Source organism: Hibiscus syriacus, unplaced genomic scaffold (genome assembly GCF_006381635.1).
Source record: "Hibiscus syriacus cultivar Baekdansim isolate YM2019G1 unplaced genomic scaffold, ASM638163v2 tig00004355_pilon, whole genome shotgun sequence".
In the NCBI taxonomy this organism is placed as follows: domain Eukaryota; kingdom Viridiplantae; phylum Streptophyta; class Magnoliopsida; order Malvales; family Malvaceae; genus Hibiscus; species Hibiscus syriacus.
Window position 1 is genome coordinate 663,998 of NW_024062011.1, and position 14,911 is coordinate 678,908.

Genomic DNA, 14,911 nt, shown 5'->3' on the forward strand with positions numbered 1-14,911 from the left:
TTACAGTCAATGCAAGCCCATCGATCCCGATTTCGAACCAGGATGTAGTTGATTTGGGTACAATGTCCCCCGCTATGAAACGTAATCAAGCTCACATCTCTCTTATTAAAGAAGGAGTTAGTGATCACCATATCGTGTGCAGTAGAGAATTCAAGCAACGTGCGCCCCTCCTCGTTCCTACTACCAAAATTGAAACCCCCATGAACACTATCATACCCGTCGATTGTTCTACCTATATGGCCATTGAAGTCTCCCCCTATGAAAACTCTTTGGTCCTCCGGAATACTCCTAAGTACATCATCTAACGAATCCCAGAAGCAACGTTTCTCCTCCTCTCCTAAGCCAACGTGTGGGGTGTACACTGAAAGGGCATTCACCACTTCCGCTTCTATAATAACCTTAATCATCATGATCCTATCACTGTATCTACAAACTTCAACTACATTTTCCTTGAGCCTAGAGGATACCAAGATACCCACCTCATTTCTAGTGTTATCTACGCCTGAATACCACAACTTGTACCTGTTACACTCTCTGGCGTGAGCCCCTTTCCACCTAGTGTCTTGAATACATGCAAAATCTATTTTCCTATTACTTAGTACGACGGTCATCTCTAGCAGCCTAGCATTCAATGTGCCTACATTCAAAGAACAAACTCTAAGTCTAGTCTTCTTGCCACCACTCTGTCGAGCTCGCCCCCTATACGCCCTATGGGATCTAGGAGAATGACATGACCTCAAGTAATCATCTATAGCCGAAGCTATGAGAAACTATGAAAAAGGAATCCAAAGAAGACAGAAGATTCAACAATAAACGCTAGAAAATTGAGGGGTACTAAGAAGCCTAGTTGGTTACTTAATAGGATTTTAATTTATATAATACTATTGTTATTATTATTGCTAAAAGCCTAGTGTTAAAAGGGAAGAAAATAGAATACTATTGATTTTACTCTGTTGAGATCTAGAATGAAACCTTAATCTGATATGGATCTATAACGGCTAAAAGAACATGCAGTTAGCAACAAAGATAATGAACATGCAACAGCAAATGGTTGTTGAAATTACAGACCAGTAAAGATCGAAAAATAGATGAAGAAACAATGATTGTTGAAATTTAACCAACGAACAAGATTCTCTCTTGACGAACCCAAGACAAACATACGAGCAACAGAAACTAGCAGTGATGAATTAGATCTAGACGAGACAGATAAAAAATGAAGCGGTAGACGAAACAAGTAGAAAGAAAATAGTTTGTCTAAACAAGCTAAATCTGAGTTGAAAATTTCAACCTTTCGAAGGAATAAAACAAAAAAAAGAAACAAAAAGGTACAACACAACAGATCAAACAAAGATGAAAACAGGAAAAAAAAAAAGGGAATTTTAGTTGAAAGATTTGGAGTTAGATCTACAACTTTTAAGTAAAAAAGAAAAATCTGGATATTTTGGGGATAGAGAAAATACAGAAGATAAAAGAACAAATTTAAAGATGGATATAGTTTGACGAAGAAACAAATAACGATTTTTCAGAGTTTTGAAAACTTTCTGGAATAAATTAAAAATTTGATGGACTCGCTCACTCTACAAATTGGGAGACAAGAGAAATAGAGCTGACAGTTCTAAATTTTGTAAATCAATAGATCTAAAATTTTGTGATCGAGCATTGTAACTCAGTCTTTCACTGTAACAAATGTCGTAGATTCTAAATTAAAAGTCAAACTGCCTTAATTCCCTAAATTTTTTCTGGGCTGCCGTAATGGGCCAAAATTGCCGTGGCCTGAATAGAATTGACCCTATTTCATGAACAAAGCGGGCTCAGATGGGGAGTAAACTACATCTATTTCTATTGGTAAATCTGAGAAGAAATTAGGGTTCGTTCTTCTTCGCATATAAATTTAGCAAACAAGGAACCTAAAACCTCACTTGCAGCAGCGATAGCAGCAGCCTCTCTCTCTCTCATCTTGTAAGCCTCTCTCTCTCTTTATGGGTTTCATTATTCATGCTTCATAGTTCTAAACCTGTATAAATTATATGTTATCTGGATTTTCTGATAAGCATACGTTTGTTTTTTTCTCTTAAAATGTTAATATGAGCATAATCGTTAATGTTATCCTAAGCAGCAATAGTTGAACTTGGATTTATGGTTCTCTGTAAAATGCTTGTTTGATCATTTCTGGTTTTCGAATTAGTCATTTGTTTACAGGGTATTGAAGTTGAAATTGTTTTAGTTTTTCTTTATTGTTGCTTAATGAATATAAATCGGTGCTGAATTAGGTGATTTGAGCGTTTAGTATTCTTGAAGCAATTCGCAAAGATGCAGAACGAAGAGGGTCAAAACATGGATCTTTACATCCCCAGAAAATGGTATTTATTCTGACCGTCACCCTTGTTTTTGTTGGAAGCTTATATGTATGCTGTTCTTGTCGTTGCAGTTCGGCCACTAATCGGTTGATCACCTCGAAGGATCATGCCTCTGTTCAGATTAATGTTGGACATTTGGATGAGCTTGGCAGATACACTGGAACCTTCTCCACTTTTGCTCTTTGTGGCTTTGTCCGTGCCCAGGTTTGTGTTGGATCTGTACTCGCTGATTTTTTTTTGTTATGTTACTTGATTTGCATTATTTCTGTGACGCTTTAGGTGTTGTTTATTGGATATTTTGGAAGTTCTCAAGTATATATGTTTAAAAGATCATATCCTTGTAATCAAGTCCGACTAGGCGAAGGGCATATGTTGCAGTTGTTGGATTTTTCAAACTGATGGATGATAGAGGAGTTGGATTCTATACCAATCTGTGTTCTTTGTGACGATGTTGAGTTGTGTCTTAAGTCGGCTTCCGATTGATTTGTGCATGGTTGCAGGGTGATGCGGACAGTGCGCTTGACAGACTCTGGCAGAAGAAGAAAGCTGAAGTCCGACAGCAGTAGTGGTATTTCCCTTTTAGTACTAAAATGGTCTTGACTTTGGAAGTGAATTAAATTCTAGCTTGTGTTTTTAAGGATTATGCATTGAACCTAATGTATTTGCCTCTTTGTTTCCTTGTTCTTTGCATTATGAAAGTTTGAATATCGTTTATAAGTTAGACTTTAGAAAATAAGAACTGAAACAAATATCTATCAAGACATGTACTCAGTCAAAAACCTCTCAAGGTATTCACTTAAACTAACTAGACATCTTATTTCGATCATGAAAAGAACCGGGATAAGTAGAAAAAAGGACGTATATGTTACCAAAAATTTGATGAAAAAATTGTACCCAATGCAATGTTTCCCATTAAAAGAATGATTTGGGGGACGATTTGAGATCCGCCAACGTTCCTGCTGTTTTTTAGCCTATTTCCATGGTGGATAGAACATTGCACCAGGAATGACTAATGTAATTAGCTTTTCAGCCTAGTCCTCATTTTCTGGAGAGCTTCCTGCAAGCCAGCCCCATAGACCACCTGAGCCCCGCCGCTGCTTTGAATTTAAGGCAGCTTGTTCAGATGTGATTTTTTTTCGCTGCAGGAGTTCAAGTTCCCTTTGTAGTGTTTCCATTGTCTGAACCTTCTGTCGCAGTTGTGCAACATCAACCTGTTGATTCAAGAGTATTAGACGACAATAAGAGAAATGCAAACAATGGTAGCCTATCTGCCAAATAAATTTATACAAACAGCTAGTTGTATTAAAGAAAATCAGAGTTTGATGCCCATTCAAGGAGAAAACAGATCAAATAAATATACCATTGTTCTCATATACCTCTAATTTGAAACATCTTGTCTGCTCGGAGGCAAGTTGACCACGTAAGGATTGGAACTCCTAAGATGTAAATGGAATTTAGAGAGTAAAATTGTTAAGCTAATAAACATCACTGTAGTCAAAGAACTACATGACCCGCCATTATACATCTGAAAAAAATACCTTGTACAGGTCCGTTTGAGCCTTGGCGTCTGCTAGTTCTTGCCTTAGCCGGACAGACAAAAATTGCTCATTGTGGAGTGATGATTCCAGTTCTTCCTTCTCCGCCTTGAGCATTGCTAGAATGTGCTCACTAGCCCCCTCACCTTTGAATTTCTGCATATAATTATCGAAACAAAACTGATGATACAGGAAATGACAATCTGAACGCCTTAAAACTTCAAAACTCTTTAATTCTTAAAATAAGGAACGATAAAAAAAATGGTGTATATAGAAGAGAATAAAATAAGAAAAAAAATTAGAATGTTATGATGTAGACTGGAATCACGATATAAGATATATGAAACAAAGGCACTCAAGACACTCGGAGCAAGCATGCACTTTTTATCAGAAGAATTCAACCAGAGATATCCAATGAAGCTTAAATGGAACTGATATTTACTATCAAAACATTACATACCATGGGCTCAAAACTATCCATAGCAATTTCTCGTACTTTCCTTCTTGACCAACTTCGAACTCGGATTCCAAATCTTTGGTAAGATTTGTTGCATAATGCACGGTAGAGACACTATCAGGAGCAGGACCCTCCATTATCTTCGATTGCAAGGTTGACTTGTGACTTGGCTTAAGAACATTAACCAGATGGCCAACCATAAATTACCATACAGTAACCAAAAGGCCATGTGATATAAAAAGAGGTTAAAACCGTCTATACCTCACTGTTGTAGCGCCCATTATATCCTCCAAAAGATATAAGTATATCTTCCCCATTCAGTGAGCCTACAACCAGACTTAAACCCTACAATCAAGACAATTAGATAAAAACTTTATATCTTCAATCTGTGACACCATAAGTTATCTCCTATTTATAAAGACCAATAGACCACAAATATATAAATCGTTCAATGTTAACACACGTGCATATAACTGAAGTGAGAAAAGAAGTTTCTTTCGACCTGATAAACTATTACATTACTCTACAAACAGGTTTTTTGAGTCTAAAAGCCAATGAAATTAATTGACGAGAATAAAAATGATGAACAAGCACTAAAGAAATCCATCAAATGACCATAATAATCACAGAAAAGCAAAACAACAAATGTAGAAAGTCTACTATATTTATAGGCATTACTCTAGCATTCCTTGTTGATCCAAATTGTGAAATTACCAGCACAATTAAACCAATACACATGATACATAATACAAACAAAAAATTTCCACATGCCACATGTATGATGTAACAATTCACAGGGAACAAGCATTTGTAAAATGTCAATTACCTCACTAGCAAGAGGAACATGTCCTTCAACTGATGTCACAACTGACCAGGCTAAGGTTGACATGTTGAGCACAACAGTTTCTGATGCCCCTGGAAGAAGAGAGTAGGATAGTCAATGAAGACCAAGGAGCAGTAATTGAAAGTAAGCTTTTTCACGCAATCAACAGATCCCACCAAAGTGTTCTCTTTTCTTCATATTAAAGGAGGACACTTGACAGTATAACTATATTAACTCTAAACTAAGCATATAGTGGGGAAGTCATCCAAGGAACAATTCACAATTGTAATCTTCTAATTGATTTCGAAGTGAGACATTTACCACTTTTATTGTCTCCACCACCAACAATAAACTGGTTCTCCCCAACAGTCACACCTGCATGACCAGCCCTAGGAACGGGTATCTTACCTTGTGTGGGTCTTGACCATTCCATCTATAAACCCAAATACATGAAGATAAATATACTAATTTCTCAAAAGCACATGCAAAAAATGAGAGAGTAATTATCTTACAGTTTGCAAATCAAGGACATGCAAGTCATTGAAGCAAGTAGCATGTGAACCCCCACCAAATATAAGAAGATAACGCTCTGCACGTAATGCAGCAGCATGTCCAGACCGCAGTGAGGGAGGTACCCCCCTGCATGATGATGAGAATAAACAAATATTAAGAGCTATTGTGGAATATGACTGTCCAATCTATAAAATAATTGGGTAAAAGGGATTACTCGAAATAGAAATACTACAAGGATTGTATCATGCTGAATTTTAGTTCATAAATGTCTGTTTATAGACAGGTTGGATTACATACATATAAGTCGCATAGAAGCGAAGCTCAGATATAGTACTAGAAAAGCGGAATTTGGATACAAGTATGCTGCATGCCCAATGTCAGTGTACCCAAAAACAAAGAATTCAAGCATGTGAAGTAATTTTGGATCACTATCCTATACCAGTTTTACCTAGCATTTTTGTTAACTTAAATATTAAGTTCATTACTGAAATGAAGCTGATGTAATTGTGAATTCAATTTTGATGGCAAGCTAGTCTTAGGAAAAAGATAGAAATTGAAACATCAGATAGCTGTTATGATAGTGCAACCTATCATGTCAAAATTATGGACCAATGCTGCTTGTGCTTTGCAGCAAACCTAGTTCAAGCCAGCTTTTTATATTTTTAAGGTGGCAAATATAAATTCATTTACAATCTCCCTGATAAAGGCTATAGAAGTACCGGTAGCATATCTTTAACAAAAGAACGAAGACATCCAGTAACATGTGTGGAGTGTTGCGGGACCAAAATTGCCAAAAATATACTTACACAGCATCAATTTCATCCCAGGTCAGGTTTCTAGGTCCAATATATGTAGATCATTCAGGTGTGTTCGCTTTGCATCCTGTCCACCAAATATTATTAAGGTTGTTCCAAAGAGGGTCACAGATTGACCGCCACGAGCAAACTGCAAGACACTCAAATTAGGGAGAAAAACTTATAACTATTAGGAAATAACTTTTCAGAAAAAAAATCAAAGAATTTTACCATTAGGAAAATAAAGGGCCAGAAAACTATATAAGCACAGATATGCAATCGACATTTTTGCTTCACAAGGTTTACCTCCAGCCTTTGTTCTAGCATACCAATATGTTTATAAACTTTCAGCTAAACATTGACTTTCAATCAACATTCTATTATTTAGTTTTCAGTTTCTTAAATAACGTATTCAAATGAGTAAGAAAGGTTAATTCCACACCATTTCAGAGGCATAAAAAATCCAAAGGCTGGTCTAATTCTTTGTGAATACTACAACAATCATGAACCTGCTAAAGTTTCTCAATATACTGCTATAATCTTTTTCTAATCGGTACAGGGGAGAGAGAGATGATTAACCAGAAGATAAGATAAATACCGGTGCTTTTACATAAGTTTTCAACATTGACCACATGCCACTTTGCAGATCAAAATTCTTCACTGCCATAAAAATACAGAACAATAGAATAAGAAAACAAGATAGGAGAAAAATAAATACTCAGAATTTTAAATTGTTATAAGGGGAAAGAACAAGTATCCTGGATAGTTTCAGAAGGATCCTTTGTATGACCAGCAATTGAAAGAAGCTTGTTCTCCCAAGGTACCTACAGGGAAAAACAGAAGGAAGAGAGAGAATTAAATAAAATAACAGAAGAAAGGCAATCAGTATGAATACAATAACTTTTAGCAAACAGATTCTAATGAAATGTGCACTCAAACAGATTCTACGGCCAGAAATTTAAAGAAACTTGTTCTCCAGAAGCATCTATGGGAAAAGTAGAAGAGACAGAGAGTTAAGCATAAATACAATAAATTTGGTCCAACATATTCTAAGAAAAGTGAAAAATTTCTTAGAGATCACTGTTTTTGAGAAATCAAAGGAAAATAAAAAAAGAAAGTCATTTCTCTACTAACCAATGAATGACCAGCACAAGGGGTTATATTTATAGTAGATGGCGGTTCCACTGACTTAGATCCAATCTTATCTTCAACCTTTGACCATGTACAACTTCTCAAATCTAAAACCTGCATCAAACTTTACGGCTTCCGTTAGAGACATGAAATCTGTCAAGTAAAAATATACTGATACATGAGTCTACGAACAATAATGCATTTGAAAATTTCTTTTCATGTCCAAAACCATACATTAAACTGAATTGTATAAGGAATATAATGTAGGATGTTACAAAAATAATTCATTGTGGAATTGCATAAGCATGTATATTGCATGTTTAAAAGGTAAATGAATTACTTACATGAAGATCACTTAGGTAATGACCATTGTGATTTCCACCATGTATATACATCTTGTCCTCGACAACTGCTGCTGCATGCTGACAAGTAAGAAAACATTCTTTAGATGCGGAAAAAAGGAAAGATGAAGAAGAAATGACTGGTTTAAATGACAAACCCCAATACCTCAAATCGGCCTTTAGGACGTTGACCAGTTATTGGAGGTGAAATCCATTGATCATACACAACAACTGAACCAAGGCCTTCTGACAAAACATCTTTGTCCTGAGTTTCCATCAGCCCTTCACTTTCAACGGTAATTTCCGTTGTCTCAGCGAAAGAATTCCCATTCTCGATGATAGGTTCAACACTTGAATTATGCTGTGAACATGCAAACAAGTTTGGAAGGTAAATGAAAGTAAAGAGAACTACAACCCTCAATAAAAGCACTTCCGATGAGCTACTTGGCTTCTCTCATTTAAATTTTAACTACAGACTGAAAAGAGCAATTGTGCAGACACAAACTCTAGAAGTTGAGAACAAGATCTATAACAGAGTTACATGCCCTTGAAATGATAAAGTTGCTCAACCAAAACTGCTAAAAAAAAGACCACGTGAAATTTTAAAATCAGACAACAAAAATGAGAAAGTAATATATTACTCGCATTCATTTGTACATCTGTAACAGGCTCCAAGCCAGAGTTAGAAGCTCGTGAAAACCATCCTGGTTCTTCTTCCTGAACAAGAAGTCAATGAACAAGGAATAAAATAGAAGATAATTCTCAAACTAAATTGATTCATACACATAAAAATTATCAGAAAAAGGTATGGTCTAAACCTCCAATATCTTCACAAAAAGACGCATAGCTTCTGCAGAAACCATGTTTCCAAGTTGCTGCCAGCTGTATTAAGTGAAAAGTTTTATCAAACAAATATCAAAAAGGAAGAAGAAAAAAACTACTCAAAAATCTATTTGACATATAATAAACTGTTTTTATCATCTATTCCTTGAGTTACACAATAAACAAACCAAAAAAAATAAGGGCGTTTATGTATATAAACTACGCAGAACATTGCCACAATGTCACTAAATGTTGAAACAACCAATAATATCCAACCCACATGTATGACTATCCAATCACATCTCTCCTAATAACATTGCCATCATCAGCACCACTTTGAGCAAATAGATCAAAACATTATCATCTTAAACGTAACCATTACAACTCAACAACAACAAGAAAAAATCCGAGAGATCAACAATCGAATTGTCTTAAATTCAGAGTGCAAAGCCAGATCAACCAGAATTATAGTTCAAATGCTTCAAATAAATGTAAATGGAAATCAATTCCAATATACGAAATAAGAAAAAAAAAAAACATCACATTGCTGGAAATTAGCAAAAACTTAACAAGCTGGTGTCGTATGGAGAAGGCTGGATCCAACGAACTAAGAGAGATGGGAAATGAGAAGTGAAATTACCTGCTGGTATAAGGCTTAGAGGATCAAAGCGACGTCGTTGGAGAACCTGGAGGCCATGTCCTGGTTGCTTGAATTGGGAGACCCGCCGAAGCCAGCGTAAGCCGCCGCCGCGTAGAATCGGTCCGGGTACGCGAGGCCAGAGATTGCCCTCGCCATCGTCGCCGGAATTTGTTTAACTGTGTGTTTGTCTCGCGGATTTGGATTTGACCAGAGAAATATATAAGTAACAGATATAAGACTTTTGATTGAGTTTGAGCAATGTTTTTAGCGACGAAATGTTTAAAAATTTAACGTAGCTCCGGATGTTGGCCTGTTTGACTTGGCACTTGCCTCTTGTCTTAAAAAAAATAACCTAAGCCTCTCGTACTTTTAAAAAAATCAATATGGGTCTTTCACATTTTTTTTATACTCAATGTGGCCCTCCAAGTCAAAAACATTCAATGTGATCATTTGATCAAAGTTTTCCGTCGTTGACCAACGGCTCCGTTACTTTATGATGACGTGGCATGTTAAGTAGGCCAACATCATAATTTTCTCTCAATCTAGCCCTTAAACTCAAGGAAATAACTCAATTTGGCCCTCCTATTTTTTCTCTTCTATTTTGGTCATTAAACTTTAAAATTTTTCAATTTAACCACTCAACTTTTGAATTACTCATGTTTTAATCATCATGATTTATTTTATTAATATTTATGTATGATGTGTCATTTTTTATTTTCATACAAAGATTTCTTTTCTTTTTTCCTTTCATTAGTAGATTTAGTGAACCCATATTGAACTTGTAAAAAAATTGAAAAAACTGGTGATGAGCTACTTGACCGGGAGATGAAAGAAATAATAAGAATAATAAATGTCACATCATACATAAATATTAATAAAATAAATCATGAAGATTAAAATGGGAGTAATTCAAAAGTTGAGTGATTAAATTGAAAACTTACCAAAATAGAAGAGAAAAAATAGGAGGGACAGATTAAATTATTTTCTTGAGTTGAAGGATCAAATTGAGAGAAAAATAAGATATTGATCTGCTTAACGTGCCACATCAGCATAAAGTAATAGGGTCGTTGGTTAACGACGGAAAACATTAGTCAAATGACCACATTAAATTTTCTTTTCTGACTTGGAGGATCACGATGGGTGGAAAAAAAAGTAGAAAACCACATTGATTTTTTTTTTTGTTGAAAAATATGAGCTTAGGTACCCTTTTGCCCAAAAAGAAAGAATTTCAACGGAACAAGAGAAGGCTTTTATTCACAAATTGACCCCTATAACCCATTTTTTACTTAGTATTTAATTTCTCTTTTTATTAAAAAGTAGAGCCTGAACTGTTATTTAAAAAACTGATAGTTTTACTAGAAATAGAAAATATCTAGAATTATAATGGATATTTATAAGTATAATCGTACATTGAAAATGTTTAGGACAATTTTTTATAATAACACAAAAATTAGTCATTTAGATCATACAATAACCAAAGAAGGAAAAAGTTAAAAACCATAATCAAGAAGCTCGAACAAAATAAAGTTACGAATAAATCTGACTGTATCGGGAAAAAAACCACAAAAGGGGATGGAACTATTGACATACCACTGACAAATCGTAAATCAAAGTCGAGCGAAGTAAAAAAACTATCTACAAACACAAAATACGTATTCAAATCAATATGAGCGTCCAAAGTAGGGAAGATCAGCATGATAATAAATAATTGTCATCTTGATCAGTTCTGACTATGTCAAATACAACTTTGAGAAAAAAAAATTAACGAAAACAATTTAAAACTATTAACAAGAAGAGAAAAACGTGCCACAAAAGCATAGAAAAACATGTCGTAAATGTAAAAGATAAACGTATCACAAAGACATAATTATTCTTATTAAAAATTAAAAAAATAAAGAAAAAAGACAACCGACAATTGACAACCGACGATTGACAACTAATATCAAAATTAACGTCGTTGTCGATTAAAGAAAATAAAAAAATAATAATTTGATTTAGAAAAAATAACACATACTGTGGCCCTCATACTGTATATTTTGTTTTCTAGTTTACCGCTCACAAAGAACAAGTGCGTACAGAAAAAATGCTGATAATATCAACTAATACTAACGTAAACAAACGATATTGTCGTACACCATTTTCACGTATCATTTTTATCAATATTGTTAACAACTTTTAATATCGTTATATTTTCTTTTAGATAAATTGAAAAAATAAGAGTTTAAGTACTACTTTTTACAAAAGAACAATTAAGTGTCTAAGTGGAAATCAATGTATAATTCGAGGGTTAATCTGTTAATAAAACCGAAAAACAAAAGTCAAAGGTCAAATCTGAGACAGTCCCTATAATTTAATAAAGTTTGAAGATTATTCTTTATATTTAAAAAGTTAAAATATGTTTTTTATTTAAAAAAACATAGTATATTCATTGACACACGACTAGTGTTGCTAATTAAAATGTGCTTACTATCAAGTCTGTTTACCTAGTTCATAATAATTTATCTCTAAATTCAATATAATTGTATAAGGATTAAATTGTAAAAAAACATTCAAATACAAAGATTAGCATCATAATTTGACCAAAGTTTTCAATTAGGGGAGCTTGCAAATAAAATAAAATAAAATGGAGCCTCTCATTGTTGCCTTAAAGGCCCGTGACTCGGACGAGTTGATGGATTACATGAAATGGGCTAATTCTATATATATCCACCACATTTTTGAATTAGAGAAAGCCTAGTGTGTAACTTCACAATTCAAGTATTATAATTCATGAGTGTGTTAAGACACTGTTAGTGATATCATGATTCCAATAAATTCTGTGTAACTCTTCAACTGTTAAACAGCATTGCAAATCTTAGCTAATTTGCCATATTAAGTATCTGCTATGACCTTGTAAGCAAAGAGGAGATTGAATTGTTGATGCAAAACTAGAGGAGGCGAGGTTCGATAGTGGTTTACTTCTTTTAATTTATGTGAAAAATTGTGACACGTGGACATGAAGATTTGAACAATGATAATTTACCTTATTTGATTTAAACGAAAAATCGTTAAATAATATCAGTGACTACAAATAATAGTTATGACTCGAATTCCCTTCTCTTAAGAGGGGAAGAGTCCAAAGAGAGATTATTTATCACATTTCCAATAAAAATAATGTATTATTATATAATGGCTAAACTCTCGAGATAATGCACTCCTCAGATTAATTGCTCAAATAGGGTGAAATCTACAGTGTTGGTCGTAGGTCGCCATGCCATCCGGGCGACCTACTAGGTCGCCATGTCTTCCCGGCGAGCTATGAGAGAGATTGCATGTGTCATGCACGTTCCAACACGTTGGGCATCCGAAGGCATCCGACCGAGGGCATCCAACCGATGCCATTCGAGCGAGCTATGCGAGGGCATCCGAGGGCAAGAGGAATTACGCGAGGAGCAGGAGGAGTGCATGGCGACCTACAAGGTCCCCAGGAGTGCATGGCGACCTACAAGGTCGCCAGGAGTGCATGGCGACCTATGCTGGGAAGCTGCCACGCTGTAGGTCGCCCGGAAGGCATGGCGACCTACGGCCAACACTGTGCAATTCACCCTATTTGAGCAATTAATCTTGGGAGTACGTTATATCGTTAAATAAAATTTTCGAGAACATTATCTCGAAAATTTTGCCATTATATAATTTGCATCTATGATGTCATATGTGACGTCAGTAGATTGACAAATAACTAAAAATGGTACTTATGGATAAATTGGTCGACAAATAACCAAATTGTTTATTTGTTGTGTTCCTCGTATACCTTAGGTCGTAGGTTCTAAACTCACTAGTAGCACTCACCTTTCTTCCCTAAAGTCTCATCTTCCTCTATCTCTCTTTATTAGGATTAAGATTTTAGATTTATAACTTGATTACTAATAATTAAGGTTTCATGGATTTTTCAAGAAAACAAGTTAACCAAAGTGGCATGAATTTCCTCAAAATTTTCTGCACAAAAACCAGCAGCCAAGCTCGCCAATGAGCAGCAGTGATTAATAAGATCATAATAAATTAAGTACTAATATATATTCAACAACAAGAAAGGCATCAAATTCTGAGTTATATCCAATTAGGCCAAGGTTATAAACCCTAACTCTACGAAGTTAATTATGCACTTTCTTTTTGTATATTAAACTAAATCAAACCAGATTCCAGATTAGTAAGTGAATTGCAGATACGAGTACTGAAAAGAAATCTTACCAAAGTTAGCTTACGGCCTAATTAAAAAGATGAAAACAAATACTTTGCATTATATTATTTTCTGTAATTAGAGGCCTAAAAAATTTCCAACAGTCTAGGGATTATACTTTTTCCTTTATGGATGGAACCCTAGCTATCTTATAATAATATGGTAAACCCTTGATGTATGTGACTGAGTAAAAGGTTTGGACAGCTGTTACATTTATACTATTCTAAGCATCTTTTGCTGTAACGGGCAACTAGGCTTGATAAGCAGATACCTTTTATCTCAATTAATTTATTAAACTGTGATTAGCTTTTAAGATTGGTTATTCATCAACAATTAATATGTATAAGTGATATTAATTATATAGAAAGCTATTAACCATAATACCTTCTGCAAAAATCCGAACTATACAGTGTGCATATATACATATATATATATATATTAAGGTTGCAGAGAACTTTTTCAAGCTTAGTGGGAATTGTTAGTGGAGCCAACTATAAGTTTAATGCATTTTGTTGATATATGAAGAAGTGCCCCACAAGAATTAATTCCCATACTGCAATAACAAGTCTTTTTAAATGTAAATATCTGCCTAAAAGGTACTGAATATAGGGTATATATGGCCTCATATGTCAACTTCTACATGAAGGGTTAACATCTAAAGTTGACCTAAAACCTAACAGGACTGAATTCATGAGAAAAAAAGGAATTCTTTGACAGACAAATAGAGTGACAAAACCTGAATTTAACCCATAATTTGTGAGGTAATCAAACACTAATTATTAAATTTATGAATCAATTCTTTTTTAGGTATACTGCTATATGTTCTTAGGTTATAATAAACGCTAAAACATTCAAACATGTGAAGATATCCTCCACTTGTGTTGAATATATAGTACATAATTCTTTACCATTTAAGGTGATAGTGGAGGGGAGACGGTGGGGGGACCATAGTTAAGTCTTTTTAGTGTTTGGGGTTCTTTATTTTTAATTCTATTTTGTTGGAGAACCTGCAAATGATCTGTAGATATAGCAAGATCTAATGTAAAGCAAAGCCTTCTTGATGAATTTTGCTTGAACTTTGATTGGTCAGTGTATATATCAAATAGCTTAGAAATTTTGCAATTCTGTATTAGGTACTGCATAATCTAGATTGATTAATTTGGATTAAGGATAATGCTGAACATTAGCTAGTAAAGTTGAAAAAAAAGTTATTCATTTGATATTGTTTTATATATTCCAAAGTTATGTTCAATTTAGCTAATTAATATGCTAATTAAGTTGA

General features: G+C 34.6%; 1 protein-coding gene and 1 pseudogene across 1 annotated transcript; one reads left to right on the plus strand and one right to left on the minus strand.

Annotated features, from left to right (window-relative positions):
* The first annotated feature begins 1,863 nt into the window (after positions 1-1,863).
* On the plus strand, positions 1,864-3,034 carry LOC120193813 (40S ribosomal protein S21-like). The gene is made up of 4 exons (XM_039196247.1): positions 1,864-1,959; positions 2,271-2,360; positions 2,429-2,561; positions 2,858-3,034. The coding sequence occupies exons 2-4, from the start codon at positions 2,311-2,313 to the stop codon at positions 2,921-2,923; spliced, it is 249 nt and encodes an 82-aa protein (XP_039052178.1). The 5' UTR covers positions 1,864-1,959; positions 2,271-2,310; the 3' UTR covers positions 2,924-3,034.
* A 67-nt stretch (positions 3,035-3,101) lies between these two features.
* On the minus strand, positions 3,102-9,674 carry LOC120193268 (annotated as a pseudogene).
* Between the last annotated feature and the right edge of the window lie 5,237 nt (positions 9,675-14,911).

Bases quoted from the DNA above. Each gene is read 5' to 3' on its own strand.
- LOC120193813 (XM_039196247.1), top strand. From the start codon at position 2,311: ATGCAGAACGAAGAGGGTCAAAACATGGATCTTTACATCCCCAGAAAA. The intron at 2,361-2,428 runs GTATTTATTCTG...TTGTCGTTGCAG, and splicing joins CTTTACATCCCCAGAAAATG to TTCGGCCACTAATCGGTTGA. The intron at 2,562-2,857 runs GTTTGTGTTGGA...GCATGGTTGCAG, and splicing joins GTGGCTTTGTCCGTGCCCAG to GGTGATGCGGACAGTGCGCT.